Source organism: Carya illinoinensis, chromosome 10 (genome assembly GCF_018687715.1).
Source record: "Carya illinoinensis cultivar Pawnee chromosome 10, C.illinoinensisPawnee_v1, whole genome shotgun sequence".
NCBI lineage: Eukaryota > Viridiplantae > Streptophyta > Magnoliopsida > Fagales > Juglandaceae > Carya > Carya illinoinensis.
Window position 1 is genome coordinate 2434524 of NC_056761.1, and position 17167 is coordinate 2451690.

The window sequence follows — 17167 nt, forward strand, 5'->3', positions numbered from 1 at the left end:
GTCTCAAAAAACTTACAGACATAGGCTTTTGTGGTAAATTATGTAAATATTTGATCTTTTCTTATTTATCTTTTACTTCTTATGTATTCTCATAGATGATCACAAGATCACCGTATCAACACCCACGTCACCATTGTGGGTTCATTCACGTACCAAAAATATCATCAACAATTATACTTATTTGCCATAATCGGTAAACTTCAAACTTTAATAAACGAGTTAACTTTGACTACAGATCGGCCTTCAACTCTCTGTTTTTTTTCTTTGATGAGTATTATATTAAACTTTCTACGACGTCCACAAACTAATTTTGAATAAGATTGGTCAACATTGTACAACGTCCACCAAATCTTCAGAAATCAGGGACCATCCTAGAAAAGACACAGGGCTTATGACCTAGAGGTTTTTTTTTTTTTTTCTTTAAGAAGGATTTAATTATATACACAATTAAACCAAGATGCGTGTATTGACAGTGTTTTTGTTGGTTTTATTATTCATCATTTATTTATTTTTGACGTGTGTATATATATATTGTAATGTAGAATGTTTTTCAAGGTTTTGCTGGCTTTTGGTGCGCCAGCCAAACCAAATCGCTGAAAAATAAAGAATAAAAAACTACTAAAAATAATGCAATTGGATTGGAATATATATGATTAGTGATTTACAGAGCATAAAGTATAAAGATAAATAAAATAAAGACCAAGTCACCAAGGTCAAACACGCCAACTCCTGCCACTAGTTTTCCCTTTTTTTATTTATTTTCTTTCTTTGTTTTCTGCGTTTCTCATTGTTTCTCTTCTACGATCCCTCTTGAAAAAGAGGGTAATCAGGGAGATACACAGAGAGAAACATGGAAAGCATAGCAGTGTGGCAAGGAGCGACTCTGTGCGGAATCGTGGCATGGATTGTGATGGCTTCACACCTCAATGTAACCCGCAAGCTTAGATCTTTCTTCCAACCATGGGTGGCTCGCCATGTTATCAACGGGACCCCTCTCCTCCTTCAGATCCAGGTTCCAATCAATTTCTGCTACTAAATATGGAACCCATATGTCATTCTTGGTGAATTATGTGTACATATGGTTTCTTTTACAACTTAATTCATTTTTTGGGTCGGTTTTGCAGAAATACGAGCATAGGTTTCTGGATGCTCTGTTCTCTGGGTTGTCCTGTGTCGTGTCTGTGCCCTTTTACACTGCCTTTCTTCCTCTGCTCTTCTGGGTATGTTCTGCCTCTCTATAATGTGGTTACTCTTGGAATCTGAGTTGGGTTTTTGTTGTGTTATGGATTTTGGTGCGGTCGTATTTACCAACATTTGAATAATTCAAATTCAGTGACTTTTGGGTAATATTGTAGAGCGGGCATGGCAGATTGGCCAGGCAAATGACCCTTTTGATGGCCTTTTGTGATTATTTAGGGAATTGTGTGAAGGTACCTACTTTTTCGCTCGCCTGGTTATTATAAGCTTTTTGTTTGTTTCTATGTGATTTAGTGCTTATTTGTGAATATACCTATGTGTGGTGTTTAGGATGTGGTATCAGCCCCAAGACCCAGTTCACCACCTGTTAGGAGAATAACTGCCACGAAAGACGAGGAAGATAACGCAATGGAATATGGATTGCCCTCTTCTCACACTCTTAACACGGTTTGCTTATCTGGGTACCGGATTTCTGTCCCTCATCTGGCCTTTTTTCCCCGTTTTATGTAGGCGGTGGTCGTCTAGGCAAATTTAGCAGGGCGTTCAGTAGGTTCTTTTTTAAGGGAATTCGGAGCATAAGTGTGCATAATATATTAAAGGTCTTGCTCGCTTGTGGGGCATCTAATGTATCTAATGCATGTTCAGAGGCTTACAAATCAAGCCTCATGCCTCATGATCAACGGTGCAAGCTTATGTAACCAGGCCCATGTTCAGTTCGTACTTTTCTACGCTAATCAACATGCTAGCTGTATTCACGTCAACCAATTAGAGCATTGCTTGAAAGATTTATGCATCTGTTTAGGAAAGCTGGCTTTATGATTTTTATTTTGTTCAAATGGAGGGCTTTTCCTCACCTTTGAATATTAGAATAACGTCTTCTTCCGGTCTAACTGTAGTCCTCTTGCACTGGGTTTCCAGATACCTTTTGCACTATCTCTTTTCTTATCCTCAGTATGAAGATGCCTCCATCAAATGTTTTGGGCTTGCCCTAGTTTGCTTGGTTGTGGTCCTTATTGGTTTGGGTAAGTTCGTATCTATTTAGTAAGTTGTTGGAAGCTTTTTTAGTTTCTTGATGCGCAAACTGAAATTTGGTTTACTTGCTAGGAAGAATTTACCTCGGCATGCACAGTTTGGTCGACATCATTGCTGGTCTCACCATTGGACTGATGATCCTTGCATTCTGGCTTACAGTTCATGAATATGTTGACTCTTTTATAGTCTCAGGACCAAATGGTATGGATACTTCTATTCGTACATTATTGGTTACACATTTTGCATAGATGTAGACGTTAGAAGAACTTGATTAAGGTAAGAAGTAGCAAGCAGCCTCAGAAGAGGCTTCAAACATTACAGTTTTGTAAGAGTAGATATTTTGATTAACTGAAGGTAGAATCTAGTCCCGTTTTAGCTTCATGGATATTTTGGATTTAAAAAGAGATAGGACATGCATTTTCAAATTCAACAACTTGGCTGTGTTTTCATTTAGTGTATGCACTCTACTGTCGCAGTTACTTCATTTTGGGCCGCCCTAGGCCTCTTGTTGCTGTTTGCTTATCCAACCCCTGAGCTTCCAACGCCGAGCTTTGAGTACCACGCAGCCTTTAATGGTGTTGCATTTGGAATTGTAAGCAAATCTTCACCCATTTAAGATAGAATTAATGCCATGTTTGGTTTTCATCTTCCTTCTGCTATCACCATAATGAATATTTCGGTATGTGGATGCAAAAGGAATCAAAGAATCTTCTTTTTCAATATATTGTTTAGATTATCAGGATGGGACTGGACTAAATTTTGTGTTCTTAGTTTCATGCTTTCTTCAACGTTGAAAACTAAATAGCAATTTTGTTCAGGTAGCCGGGATCCAGCAAACATACCATCAGTTTCACCATGAAGGAGTTCCACGTATATTTACCCCACAACTCACAATCCTTACGTTTGTGGAAAGAATGCTGCTTGGGATACCAACGATACTAATTGTGAAGTTCTGTAGCAAGGCTCTCGCAAAACGGATTCTTCCTGTTGTATCTAACACATTGGGCATCCCAATTAAATCAACCAGCTATATCCCAAATCTAAATGGAAATGGGAAAAAATCAGACGAGAGTAAGCAATCTGGTTATATCCAAAAGCTGTTCTTTTTCAACCGAACGGCATTTGATGTTGATACAGGTATAAGGTTCCTCCAATATGCAGGTCTTGCATGGTCGGTTGTGGATCTTGTCCCGTCTCTCTTCTCTTATGTGAGCTTATGATGCTTGGTTGTCTCTGTAAAAATATGATTAGTACGTCACTTGTTAGAATTTCCCATACGCTCATTTTGTACATCATATACCTTATTTAGAGAACCATTCATTTTTCCCGTCTAAGTATAGCTTATCATGTAATATGATTTTGCTAACTACTCATGTATTTTGTATTTAACGATGAGCGTTTGCAATGGATGAAAATATAAACTTTCCTGTGGGATTTTTCATAAGCGATTATATTTTTAGGTAGTAGCGAAAGATCGACTGCTCCAGATAAATGATTTGTACAAATTCTAAATGAACAAGTCTCCTATAAACCCATGTAAAAAAATGAATCTCATCTTAAAAAATTGCACAAAAAATTATTCTTTATTAATGAGACTCATTTTTTTACAAACACTACATAAAACTTGTCTATTTGAAGTTTATATCTAGCATTGGTCTTATTTATATCTCTTCTAACATTATCACCAATGAAAATGTTTTATACTTTTTTTTTTTGATAAATATGAAAATGTTTTATACTTGCGGTAAATTTTTTGTCAATGAATCGTTGATATTAATTGAGATTTTGTTCCCGAACACCAGTACCAATAAAATTTATTTAAAAAAAAAAAATACCAATGCCAATGTCTTCTAACTTGTATAAACGAAAAAAAAATGCCAATGTCTTATCGTGGCTTTGTCTTCAGATGGGAACCATACATCCCATTCTTGCTATAACATAAATGTGGGAAAAAAAGGCAATCTCGACATTTCTGCTGGAAATAATACATTCCGACTGTCTCAGCTACACAATATCTCTAGCACTGCCAGCATGGTTTGAAATGTGTGACAAATCAGTGAGCTTTTTTTACCTGCCTATTACATATCTTCCTCGGCTCCTGCAACCACCAGAAGTGCATGGCGAGGAAAAATTCATACGGTTTAGATCTCCCATACAAAGGTGCACACCTACCTGACAACCATGAGCAGGAAAGAAGAGTAACGAGAATACATGTTCTGCTAGAAGAAATAACCGGTGATCATTAGGAAATGAAGGCAGCTGTTTTTATAGGAAATAATCCGGCGTTCGACGGGTAACATCTGGCTCTCCTCTTCTAGGAGCTGGCTCAAACTGCAACATGAGACACATCTTCAAGTAAATGGCATGTACACAAGATGCACACAGGCACCAACTATCTAGATCAAAACATATACGTTGAATACATCACGTGTTAATTAAAAATGTGTGAGCGAGATAGAGACCTGGATGAACGTGTGGCTCTTGCAATCATCAACTTCCAAGATTGAAGCCATGTTCCCACAGCGATAACAATAATTGGGTGCACTAAATATAGTCACCACCTTTTGTTCCTGTCCCAACACAAATAATTTTAACATTGAAATATTTCACCCCATAATTCTAAACAAGCAAGCTAAAAGTAAAATTTCATATTCTGTGAGGATGACAAGTACATGAGCCCAGTTAAATCCATCCATAACCAATTGATGAGCTCTAGCAATCAACTTTAAGCTGTTTGTGTTGTTGAATTGTTCAGATATATCCTGCAAATAAAATAAAAAAAGTGAAATCAGAGATAATAGAGGAGACCACACAATGAACAATTAAAAATCCAAAAGTGCGCATTTCTAATAGGGTACACCCCTCAACCATATCGAGGCAATTAGATAGAAGATGTTGAAGACACCTGGCAGGCAATCACATGTTGGAATTACCTGGCCAAAAGTATATCCAGCACCACGAGGTGAAATACCCCATCCACACCGGTCATCTGGGTCAGACCATAACAAATCACACATGGGTCCTTCATGAGGAACCTCTTGAACACGATCAAAGTTCCTGACGCTATCTAGGGTTTCAATTGAAGGAGACAGTCCACCATGCAGACAAAATATTTCTGACTCAACCTAAAAGAGAGAGAATAGGATGTAAACATTGATGATTAGCAACAAAAAATTAAAATCCCACTACCATCACTTCCCCTTCAGTAATGTGGCAAGCCACACTGGAGATTTTTTTTTTAATCAGTGAGCATAACAATTTTTATAGTAATAACAAAGCCAGGAGTCAGTCAAAAGAATCGGGAAACCCCTATCTTCTCTCCCTCACTCATTGAGAGGTAAATCTCTCTCCACATTTACTCTTTCCTACCACATTTGTATTACTTGCAAGCATTGATAGTGAGCACCAATTGGAAAAAGTATACTGACCAAAGCAGTCAACGGGAAATAATCAAAAAGGTCTGTGAAGATCTTCCACACATTAGCATTGCCATACCTGTGAATTATCATCAAGAAGAAAAATAGAAAGAAAAAAGAAAAATCATATACATGCATACATACATATATATATCACATATATTTCTGCATAAGTTGACATTAGTGTGTCAACCACCAATGTGAATCTAATTGACTCCTATATACCAATATCATATAACCTTGTTTTCTACCTTTAATACCCACCAGGAGCATCCCTAACTTAACAATCAGAAAAAATATATATATATCACCTGGCCTTTTCTTTTTCTTTTTTGTCCAAGATTTCTGTCATTCATAAAAATGTCCCCGCTTTCTACTCAGTTGTCATGAAAAATTATATTTTCTTGTCATCATGACTCGACTTGTCATGGAAGCCCACGCGTCCATCAATTTGAAAATCTTCGAAAGCCGAGTTCTCCAGCGAGAATGCTTAGACTAGTATTCTAACTTACCTTTACTTTTACATATAAACAAAAATGTATTCTTACCAACATAGGTTTTTTTTATATGCACCAAGATCGGTAGGTTGATGAAATGCATTATCTACTCATCAGGTTCAAAAACTATATATTAGGACTATCTAAAATATAGTATTAAAGGGAAAATGAAATATATTGTCATGTAAAAGATAATATAAATTTCTACAAATATGACCTCCTAAACCAAGGTAATGTATAGATAACTCACTTCCGCAGGCATTCATCATAAAATCCATAAACCTGAGTAATCTGCCAAAGGGAAAAACAAAAAGATAAAGAAATTATTAGCTCAAAGTATTACAGATACATTACTGTTTCTGAAACAAACATGTAATCTTTGTAATGAAACCATCATCATCACTTGTGCTGCAATCAACATAAAAGCCTCATCATCATTATAAACAAGAAAAATCATAAAAATTGGATTGCAAATTTATACCTGACGACTTTCATGGTTCCCTCTAAGAATAGTAATCCGCTGAGGGTGACGCACTTTCAGGGCTACCAAGAGCTGCATGAATTAACTAATTAGCATCACCAATAATGACAAATGTAGGCCCAAAGAAAATATTCATGCATACTAAACAAGGTGGTAAATTTACAGACTACTCCCCAATCTGTCCTCCCCCCCCCCCCCTTCTCCCAAAAAAAGAATATATATATATATATATATATAAATAAAGCCAACAAACCAAACCAGAAACAGAAAAAATGAACAATAAAAATAAAACTAAAGACCAATTATATCAATTATGGCGACATAAGTCCTGAGTGAAGTTGCAACATTGTCACATTACAATTTACATCCCAAGTTGAAGTGTTTCCAAAGTTGCCGAAGGGGCTCAAGAATGATAAACAAAGAGCAGCTACCTTGTAAATCAAACCTCCAAGTTACAGAAAAATCTTAGTATGATCAATACCTCTACAAAACCTATCACTTGAACAGGCAATCAATACTGCTTAGTCCTTACGGAAATGTTAAGCAGTTAACATATGTAGTATGCATATTGGGAGCAGTAAAGTAGTAAATATAAGATGAACCCTAGTATAGACATGATCAAACTTCAAAGGACATTCCTGTTCTCAAACAAGGTTAAATCTGGTCTGAAGGATTATCACTTGGAGTAATTCCTCCTAGACACAGAATGTGATCCAGAGCATATATAGCATTCCGTAGAGCACAACAAAAATCAACAACTAGAATATACCCATCTCATTAAGAAAAAAACAAGCATATCATCGCTGACAGGTGCTTTGTACTTGTCATGTTGTAGACAAACATAGAAACGGGGCTAAAATCTAGAACAAACATAATGATACTGACACTTGAAGTCATTTCAAGTGGTTTTTTTATTCATCTAGAAAAGGGAAAATCCAGTTTCTTGATACAAATTTCACATACCGTCACGGTTTCAACAGAATAATACCCTCGATCTACATAATCCCCCATGAAGAGGTAATTGGTGTCTGGACACTGTCAATGAAAAAAAAAAAAAAAACCATATAATTTAGATATAAATTTAATAAGAAAATTTTGTAATTTAGATCTAAAATTGATAAGAAGAAACATAAATTAAGAAATGAGGAACCAGTGAAATGTTTTCTTTCATAAAGAATTTCATGAGTATGAGATGTGGAAACAAAATAACTTAAAACTGCATTGACCTGGCACTAACTATGAAAGCAGTTTCTAATTTAATTAAGTTAAATAGGCCAATTCACATTTAACAAAAAGAACATGACTGAAGCAGAACCCTTTTCACGAAAGCAAATGAGACATACAGTAGTTACCAATCATCGGATTTTGCTTCAAGGAAAGGGAGGTCAATAGAATGATCAGAATAATCAGAGTGAACTGAATTAAAACCAACAATGCAGTGAAATAAAATAACAGTTCCCTGACTAGTGGCAATGTACTCCACAATACCTTTGGGGCACTTCAATCTTCAAAAGCATTTCTTTGACAGGTCTCAATTAGTTAATTTAGACATTCCCCAGCTGAAACACAGGAGTTGAATTTGAATACAAAAAGCATGTCATGGTTAGGACTGATACCTTCCCTCCAATTCGAAATAGTTCGGCAAGATCATGAAACTGCCCATGAATATCACCACAAATTGTTACGGGGCTTTTCACAGGCTGTGAGACAGGAACGATAGAAAAATAAATTAATATTTTCCTTTTTAATTTGAGAAATTTAAAATTCTAAAAATATACTCAATAAAAAAATTAAAATATGATCAATAGCAGCAAATAATCTATTTCACTTGGAGTTTGAAAACAAATTGATATTGTCCATGAGATAATTTCTTTGGAAAGAGAGTTTGGTTCTCAAAATCAGTCTAAAAGCCACTGCAAGCAGTATTATTATTTCTTTCTCTTTCTAGCGGCAGAAATATATCCATTGAAGATAAGGTGAAGGGTAAGCAGTTGCACCTGGACATTACTTTCTTCCATTAATATCTCCCTGGCCTTCTCGCATAACGCTCTGACCTAAAACAAAACCAGATAATATCAGATCACTAACATTTAACTACAATTTGAAAACTTCTAATTCATAATTTTTTTCTCCTCAGCATCCAAACAGGTCCTAAACTGAATTTTTTTTAAATGCCTATACAAATAATGGAACCTGTTGCTCCGAGAGTGGCTTGCACTCCATGAGCTGTGCGATCTGCTCATCGAGGTCGTTACTCGATTCCGACGGTAAGGAATCCACGCCCATCTTGCTCCTGTACCGTATCCAAATTAGCGATAACCCCAACCCTAGAATTGAGGTTTTCTCGTGTCCTCGCTCGGGCAACCGAATCGAAATGGGGACAGCGCGTGGAGGAGGGACTTGAACGCGTAGCACTTGGATTTATACCTTTTTTTTTTTAATGAAACGCTTATTATTATTTAAATGTTTTTTACCTTTACTTTTTAAGTTTTGATTAAAAATTTTAAAATATGACATTATATAATTTATAATAAAATAAATTCAATCAGCATAATAATTTAAATTAATTTAAATAAATTCAATTTTATATAAATTCAAGAAGGTCAATTTTTATAAAATTCAATTTATTTAAAATTAATTTACGTTATTATGTTAATTGATTGAATTTATTTTCTTTTAAATAATCCTAGAATGTCATATTCCAAAATTTTTAATTTAAATTCAAATAAGAAATTAAAAAAATAAATTTATCTTTTTTCAAATAAGAAATATTCAAAAATAATTTATAGTTAATCATCCTTATATATATATATTGTTTTACATATTAATTCATCGTCTTATTTTTATGCTTGGAAGATAATTTTATTATTAATTAATGACTCGTTTAGATATTTAATGTATTTGTAAATATTAAAATTATATTTTACTTGAGAATTGTGAAAGTTATAATAATTAAGTAATTATTAAATAAAAAATTAAAATTAAAAAATATTTTATATTTACAAATAAAATATATAAAAAATACTCGAGAATAGTTACGTTATCAAACTATCCTAAAGGAAAAATATATTAAATGAGTTGTTTTATATTTTATTCTCATCCAATTTTCATTACATCATATTTAGGAGTGGTTTAGATTTTTAGAGTTGATCTCAACTTATTTAATCTAGTCTCATATTATTTAACAATTATAATGTGTCTAAATTTTTAAATAGAATGTAATAATTAATTTATTTTTTTAATTTAAAAATAAAAATTATATTTTAATAATATTTTAATCAATTTTCAATTTTGATTTCAATTCAACTCATTTTCTAAATCTCATTATTCGCTGGAGCATGTTTTATTATTTTTTATTCATTAGTCACTACAACAAGTTTTATTATTTTAAAAAAAGTCTCTTGTTTTTTATTTTACTATGTTGATCTATCATTGTCCATAAATTTTAATTTGTCATATATTAGAGACATTTTTTTTTTTTAAAAAAAGTATCCATGGGTGCGCGCATGTGTATATATATATACGAGAAATGCTGCTGTGTCGCCCGGGTAGTATTGCTCAAGTGTAACGTTTGAAAAAAAAAATTATTATTTTTTTTACTTAATGATTAAGAAAATAATTTTAAGTGTTAATATATATATTTTTTAAAATGCTTGTTGTAAGTGGTCAAGCAAACGGCTATTTAATTTTTTTTTTTTTTTAATTTTTCTTTTCCCTCCCTTTCTCTATTTCATTTCCTCTCTCTTTCTCTCTCTTTCTTAATCTCACCAGCCATGATTAAAAACTTGAAAAAGCTTGCTCCACATTGATCGAGTCTTTAACGGATTCCAAGCTCATTTGCAAATGCCTTCACTGTTTGCATATCCACAACTTTGTTCTCGACCAAAATCACACTTATTCCCAACTAAAAGTTTACATATACTTTTATTTGCGTATCTATCAATTTTATTCAACCATTACATGATATTGTTGAAACTCTCATTCTTAGTAACATTATAGACAATAATTTGAAGCTTAATTATCTTTCCATCCAGCTCCACAATTCTAATTTTAAAATCAACTCCAATGGTACTTATGTGACTCTCAACATAGGAATCATCTGCGAATTTGAGAAGTAAATAAGATTTCCCATGGATGAGTCCTCATGCTTTAACGACTGATACTCAAAAGAAAAAAAAAAAAAAGCTAAGAGAGAAAGAGTGAAGCTTGCCTTCAGCATCAGTTAACTCATTCCAAAAAAGGGATAATACATCATTCATAAAGAAAAAAAAAAGAGAAAAAAGAAGAAACGAAAGAAGAAAGAGAAATAAAAATCTGTTTGTTCTTATTTTTTTTATTCTACATAAACTCTTTTGTATGATCCGATTACCTCCTGCTTACTCCTCCCACTTGTACGTAGCAATATTAATTTTTTTCTTTTACTTAATAATTAAGAAAGTGATTAAAAATATTAAAAAAATTATTTAAAAAAAAAAACACAACTAGACTGCTCACTCAGCCGTGCAGTAACCGCGTACATATATATATATATAGCACGTGGTTGGGCACGTGAAGAAAACTTGGTAAAGAAGTTCGAAACTCTCAAACAGTCTCGTTTAGCTTTGTACAAAGTGGTCCGCACGTGAAGAAAACTTGGTAAAGAAGTTCGAAACTCTCAACAGTCTCGTTTAGCTTTGTACAAAGTGGAATCAGACCGATATGTTCGCTCCATGTCCGCTCGTCTTCCTGAACAAGTTTCATTCTCTGATCCAGATTCGCCAAATCACTGCCCCTCATTCTGTCTACTCGTTACGCCATTTTCGTTTCCGCTCTCCTTTATCTCACACTGTTTTTCTGTGTCTCGAAGCTAGGTATAGAGCTCGTTGTCTCTTTCCTCTTCTTTTTTTTTTTTTATGTTTTTGGTGCTGTGAGCCCTTCATGTCTGTATTTTATAATTCGATGTTCAGCTGCCTGCTCATTATTATTACGGAAAAATCCGATTTTGTCACTGTCTTTGTCGAAACTGTGTGTTTGCTCGTAATTTATGTTATATTGATGGCATTCCAGCAACCCTCTAATTTGATATGTTTGCTTGGCTGATTGGGATTTCTAACCTTCGTTATATCGTTGTTCTAATTATCGACGAATCTTGAATTTGAAACTGTTTTTTATTACCGCTCTTTCGTATGAGTTTTAACCCTATCTGATTCTTCATCCTGAGAGTTTGTTTTGTTATATAATTTTGTTTCCCTTTTTTTTTGTACGATCTCCATAGCTGCGACAACTCATTTATTTGCATAATTGTGAAGTTTTTCTTCATTATTGTCCTTTTTTTGTTTTTAGTTTTGGAAATATCTTGTTGATTCGTTTGTTTGGCTTGATTGTACTTGAGCGACAGAGTTATTGATTTACTTGGTTATTTATAGGGAAAGACCCAAGAAGAAAACTTGATTAGGAGCCAAAGTTTCGTTTTTTGCATTTTGGCGGAATAGGGCTTTGGTTGTGGTGTCGTCGGCTTTACTTTTATTAGTAAAGGAAAAGAGCGATACATTTAGCAATTATGACAACTTCGTGGGCAGATTCTGTAGCTGACTCTGCATCTGAGAATGCAGCCACTGCTGCTTCTGATAGTAATGGCTTAAAACGCCCCACCCGATCATCCTATGTTCCACCGCATCTCCGTAATAGGCAATCTCCTTCAACAGATCCCCCTGATTCATTACACTCTGTTCCTTCATCGGCCAATGGTCGGGTAGGCTTTGGTGGACCAACAACTGGATTGTGCTGGGCTGGAGGTTCTAGGCCTGACTTGGGGCGTGCAGCTCATAATGGTTCTGGTGGTGGTCGAAGAGGTAGTGGTTGGAGTAGTAGGAATGGGGGGTGGGACCGAAGGAGGGAGCACGAGGTGAACCCTTTTGTTGATGATGACAATGCAGAGCGAGCGATTAGTGAACAAGAAAATACGGGTATTAACTTTGAAGCTTATGATGATATTCCGGTGGAGACAAGTGGGGACAATGTGCCACCCCCCGTGAATACTTTTGCAGAAATTGACTTGGGGGATTCATTAAATCAAAATATTCGGAGGTGCAAGTATGTGAAACCAACACCCGTTCAGCGTTATTCTATACCAATTTCTCTTGCAGGACGGGACTTAATGGCTTGTGCTCAGACTGGGTCAGGGAAGACTGCTGCCTTTTGCTTTCCAATTATCAGTGGAATCATGCGGGAGCAGTATGTTCAGAGACCCCGTGCAGCACGGACCGCATACCCTCTTGCTCTAATTCTTTCCCCTACTAGGGAGTTATCATGCCAGGTCAGATTCCCGTGTATACTACTATATCATACTTGATGTGCACCCTGAGAGCTTTGCAAATTATCTATTTATGTATTTTGTTTTTCTGATTTTTGTTTCCATTTTGATTGAATTATAGATACATGATGAGGTGAAAAAGTTTTCCTATCAAACTGGTGTCAAGGTGGTTGTTACTTATGGAGGAGCACCAATCAACCAACAGGTTTTCATTATATTGACAATCTTTTCGGTTTTCTGATTCCTTGATCTCTTTGTTTTCTTTTTTCTTATAGGTAATAAATTTATTATCTTCTTAAGTTAACAACGTCTTGACATCTATATTTGGGAGGGCTGCAGATAAATCTTATGTGGACTTGCTTAGTTGTGCATGTTATTTAACTGATTTCTTTTTTCTTTTATCCTGATGGAAGTAGGCTCGCTATAGAGAGTTGCTTTTCCTTTTTGGATTAACACAATAGCATTGGACTTGTTGCTTTTCCTATATCTCGGAATTGCTTTATTTTGGATTTGACTGGTGCAGAGTGCAGCTGTTTAAGTATAAGTATTTGAATCTGTTTAAGTTCGATTCACCTTGCCTTTGAAATAATATCTCCACCATCCTGGAAAGTAAAATTCCGGTGGCTATTCTTTTTTCAGCAGATAATTCTCATGAGGTTTGGATTCATGGGAATGGTTAAAATTTTGTGGGGTTAATATTTTGTGTATAAGTATTGTGTGGGGGTAATATTTAAAGACGTTTACTATTAAAATGTCAAATTATTTAGCAAAATTAATATGTTCATTTTTATTCATAAAAAGAAATATCAAATTATTTGTCATATAGATGTTGACTGGTTTTTTATTTTATTTTTTAGTTTTTTTTTTTTTTAACTTATTGGCACTGGGTATCCAGAAATAGCGTCCCAACTAATCTCCGGGGTGCACAGGCCCTCAGTGAAGAGTTTTCCGGAAGTGCACCTCTAGTCCGATAGTCCCTAGAGATTGTTTGCACCAAAAGGATTTAAACATTAGACCTAGGGGGAGCATACCCCCAACCCCAAGGCCTTTACCACTTAAGCCAACCCCTAGGGGTTGGTTTTTTAGTTGTCATAGCTAACATGTTAGTTGTACTTGTACAATATTGCTTTTATGCTGGTCTAACCATGTAGGGAGTCTCAATAGTTTGGATTTTTTTTCCCGCCTTTTAGTGAATATCTACTGTCTACTTGTGTTGTATAATTAATGATGTGTTGCGCGGGCAGTGGCGGGAGCTTGAGAGAGGAGTTGATATCCTTGTGGCAACCCCTGGACGATTGGTTGATTTGCTTGAGAGAGCAAGAGTCTCATTGCAGATGATCAGATATTTGGCTCTTGATGAAGCAGATCGGATGCTGGATATGGGTTTTGAGCCTCAAATCCGAAAGATAGTGGAACAAATGGACATGCCTCCACCAGGTGTGAGACAGACAATGCTGTTTAGTGCCACCTTCCCTAAAGAGATACAGGCAAGTCTTAATTGTCCTGTTTAAGTGGTTTCTTGAGTTGCTTGATTGCATCATGCATTTTATGTTATCCATTGTTGTGTCATTGTGCTTTTTTTTTTGTTAGAAGAAGAATAAGAAGTCATACCCTTTGAGTCTTCACATATCGGTGTGTATTATACCTATCAAAAAAACATACTGATGTGTGCATTTTTGCATGTGTGAACTTGGAATTTGTAATGCAGGGTACTTGAGTGGTCAGTATGTGATATAGGGTTTTCTTTTGATATCCTAATGGAATAGGATTTTTTTGGAGCCCCTTTTGTACCTCAATAATTCTCCTGTTCCTTTTATTGATTGTCACTGGAGCATATAAAAAAATGTAGGTGGTATACTTAGTGCTTAGTTAATTTCTTGCAATAGGAAGTACTCAATTTATTGCAGTAGGAAGAATCAATCTCTTCTACATGGTCATTTTACATGTACTGTTTATTGGATCACCACTTTAAATACGCAACAAGGCTAACAATAAAAACTTTTCTGAAAAGAGTCACCTCAAATTTTATTTATTTATTTTTTGTTTATATCCTTGGGTGTTCGGGCCAGCTTGCGCGCACCTCAATTAATCCTACGGGGCCCTGAAGTTAACGGTCAGGTAAACCTCCAATGGCCCTGAGGGGACTCGAATTGGTGATCATTGGGGAGCAAACCCAATGCTTGACCAACTGAGCTACCCCTTAGGATTAAAAGAGTCACCTCAAAGTGCATCTATCTGATAGCAATCTTGTGATTTTGATTTGGCATGCAGAGATTGGCATCTGATTTTCTTTCAAATTACATATTTTTGGCTGTTGGAAGGGTTGGTTCAAGTACTGATTTGATTGTTCAAAGAGTTGAATTTGTTCATGAGTCTGACAAGAGAAGCCATCTCATGGATCTTATTCATGCTCAGAAAGAAAGTGGAATGCAGGGAAAGGTAACATGAGATATACTTGCATTCTTCAATTAAGACTTGCCTAAGAAGCTCCTTTCTGTTTTATTTGGTGGTTTTATTTATATTTAGAACACTATTTTCATAATTACTTGTCTTTTGAATTTCAGCAATCTTTAACTTTAGTTTTTGTGGAGACAAAGAAGCGAGCTGACTCATTGGAGCATTGGCTGTATGTTAATGGTTTTCCTGCAACTACCATTCATGGTGACAGAACACAACAGGTGAACATTACTCTTGCTGTCAGCTAGGATAATGCCTTGACGGTAATATGAAAGTTATATTCAGTTTTTAAATGTAGTCCTTTCCTTTGGACCTGTGATTAGTGTTGATCATTCCATCGGCAGCTGTAGTTTTGACATTATCATTATAATATCAGAGTCTTATAGTTTATGGTTTTGTTTGCAGGAAAGAGAGAAGGCATTGAGATCGTTCAAGAGTGGAAAGACACCAATTTTAGTGGCAACAGATGTAGCGGCACGTGGTCTGGATATTCCCCATGTAGCGCATGTGGTCAACTTTGATCTCCCCAATGACATTGATGATTACGTTCACCGGATAGGACGGACAGGCCGGGCCGGCAAAACAGGATTAGCAACGGCCTTCTTTAATGAGGTTAATTCATCAATGGCCAGGCCACTGGCTGATCTAATGCAAGAAGCAAATCAAGAAGTACCTGCTTGGCTTTTACGATATGCGTCAAGGACTTCTCATGGTGGTGGCAGAAATCGGCGGTCTTGGGGAGGCCGATTTGGCGGCCGTGATTTTAGGAGGGAGAATTCATTTAATCGAGCTATGGACTACCATGGTGGAGCAAAAGGTGGCGGTGGATATGGGTTTTCTGGTGGTTATGGTGGCCGTTATGGTCAAGGTGTGACCAGTGCTTGGGATTAGTCTGAATTTGTCTCTCATGTTTTCTGTTAATATATATATATATATATATAGTTGACGAGTGTATAGCGTATTGGTCGATATCCTTCTGTAGGATGGATCATGTATGCGTTCCCCAAAGATAGGGAAAAACTTGAAGGGGAGACGGGCATTCTGCCATTGTAGTTAGCTACAGTGGTTCCTGGGCATTGTAGCATGATGCTAATGCCCATAAAGCAGCAATTATCAAAAGATGTTTATTTCCTTAAGTATTCAGGTTTTCTTAAGTCGTTGATTCATTTTATGTGCCTGACCCAGAAAATTGGAGAATTTGACCAAGATTGGGCAGCGGGCAGCTAGAGAATAAATTTGTGTCATGAATTTATTCATCGATGCCCCGTCAAAAGACTCGAATCAGGTTTTTTCGCTATAAATGTCTGAAGGACCACGAATTTAAAAAGATAAAGAGGAAAGAAATGGATTCCACGGCTCCTTCCTGATCATAAATCAAAGCGCAAGATATGTGCCTTGTATCGCAACTCGAGTAGAATTCTAAACCGACCGTACATATACCATCCAAATTACTCAATTGGTCCATGAGGGTTTTTAACAGATGTGCCATGAATTCGATAATTTTCTCATTATATTTTTAAATAAAGAAAATGAGAAACTAAGGTCACGACGGTGAATAACAAGTCAAACCTTAAACTTCTATGTCCCAAATTTATGCCTCAATGCTTATTGTCTTTCTTTGTACCTTTTCTTTAAAAAAGAAGAGAAACAAAATTAACATTTATAATAATAAAAAGGCAACTGTAATGAAACCTACGGAAATATAGGGAACCGAAAGTTAAAAGGAGGGCATAAAATTACAAGCCACTAAATGAGGGGATGATAAGTTATTTTGAGCCGGTGAAAAATTCTATTG

At 35.7% G+C, this 17167-nt stretch overlaps 3 protein-coding genes across 4 annotated transcripts; 2 read left to right on the forward strand and 1 right to left on the reverse strand.

Annotated features, from left to right (window-relative positions):
• Positions 1-703: 703 nt before the first annotated feature.
• LOC122278970 (lipid phosphate phosphatase delta-like) lies at positions 704-3673 on the forward strand. Its single transcript, XM_043089196.1, has 8 exons — positions 704-1012; positions 1125-1220; positions 1356-1430; positions 1528-1658; positions 2116-2219; positions 2302-2430; positions 2706-2821; positions 3048-3673. Exons 1-8 carry the CDS (start codon positions 851-853, stop codon positions 3447-3449), a joined length of 1215 nt encoding a protein of 404 aa, XP_042945130.1. The 5' UTR covers positions 704-850; the 3' UTR covers positions 3450-3673.
• A 388-nt stretch (positions 3674-4061) lies between these two features.
• On the reverse strand, positions 4062-9022 carry LOC122278971 (serine/threonine-protein phosphatase PP2A-4 catalytic subunit). Of its 2 annotated transcripts, XR_006229407.1 has the most exons (12): positions 8817-9022; positions 8621-8677; positions 8240-8323; positions 7587-7658; positions 6624-6695; positions 6393-6433; positions 5658-5724; positions 5163-5354; positions 4902-4991; positions 4692-4799; positions 4441-4560; positions 4062-4327 (listed from the first exon to the last, which is right to left on the reverse strand). XR_006229407.1 is itself a non-coding variant. In XM_043089197.1 (11 exons), the coding sequence occupies exons 1-11, from the start codon at positions 8907-8909 to the stop codon at positions 4495-4497; spliced, it is 942 nt and encodes a 313-aa protein (XP_042945131.1). In that variant the 5' UTR covers positions 8910-9022; the 3' UTR covers positions 4062-4494. The 2 variants fall into 2 exon arrangements, 1 of the variants encoding a protein (XP_042945131.1); XM_043089197.1 differs by having other exon boundaries at positions 4062-4560.
• Positions 9023-11218: 2196 nt separating this feature from the next.
• Positions 11219-16508, forward strand: LOC122279322 (DEAD-box ATP-dependent RNA helicase 37-like). The gene is made up of 7 exons (XM_043089882.1): positions 11219-11473; positions 12029-12918; positions 13037-13120; positions 14160-14402; positions 15187-15354; positions 15480-15593; positions 15778-16508. Exons 2-7 carry the CDS (start codon positions 12163-12165, stop codon positions 16261-16263), a joined length of 1851 nt encoding a protein of 616 aa, XP_042945816.1. The 5' UTR covers positions 11219-11473; positions 12029-12162; the 3' UTR covers positions 16264-16508.
• Positions 16509-17167: the final 659 nt, after the last annotated feature.

Coding starts and splice junctions, on each gene's coding strand:
- LOC122278971 (XM_043089197.1), bottom strand. CDS start 8,909: ATGGGCGTGGATTCCTTACCGTCGGAATCGAGTAACGACCTCGATGAG. Junction 8,324..8,620: donor TGGAAGAAAGTAATGTCCAG/GTGCAACTGCTT, acceptor CCTGTCTCACAG/CCTGTGAAAAGCCCCGTAAC. Junction 6,696..7,586: donor ATTCTGTTGAAACCGTGACG/GTATGTGAAATT, acceptor TAATTCATGCAG/CTCTTGGTAGCCCTGAAAGT.
- LOC122278970 (XM_043089196.1), top strand. CDS start 851: ATGGAAAGCATAGCAGTGTGGCAAGGAGCGACTCTGTGCGGAATCGTG. Junction 1,221..1,355: donor TTCTTCCTCTGCTCTTCTGG/GTATGTTCTGCC, acceptor GTAATATTGTAG/AGCGGGCATGGCAGATTGGC. Junction 1,659..2,115: donor AACACGGTTTGCTTATCTGG/GTACCGGATTTC, acceptor CTGGGTTTCCAG/ATACCTTTTGCACTATCTCT.
- LOC122279322 (XM_043089882.1), top strand. CDS start 12,163: ATGACAACTTCGTGGGCAGATTCTGTAGCTGACTCTGCATCTGAGAAT. Junction 12,919..13,036: donor CTAGGGAGTTATCATGCCAG/GTCAGATTCCCG, acceptor ATTGAATTATAG/ATACATGATGAGGTGAAAAA. Junction 15,355..15,479: donor AAAGTGGAATGCAGGGAAAG/GTAACATGAGAT, acceptor TTTGAATTTCAG/CAATCTTTAACTTTAGTTTT.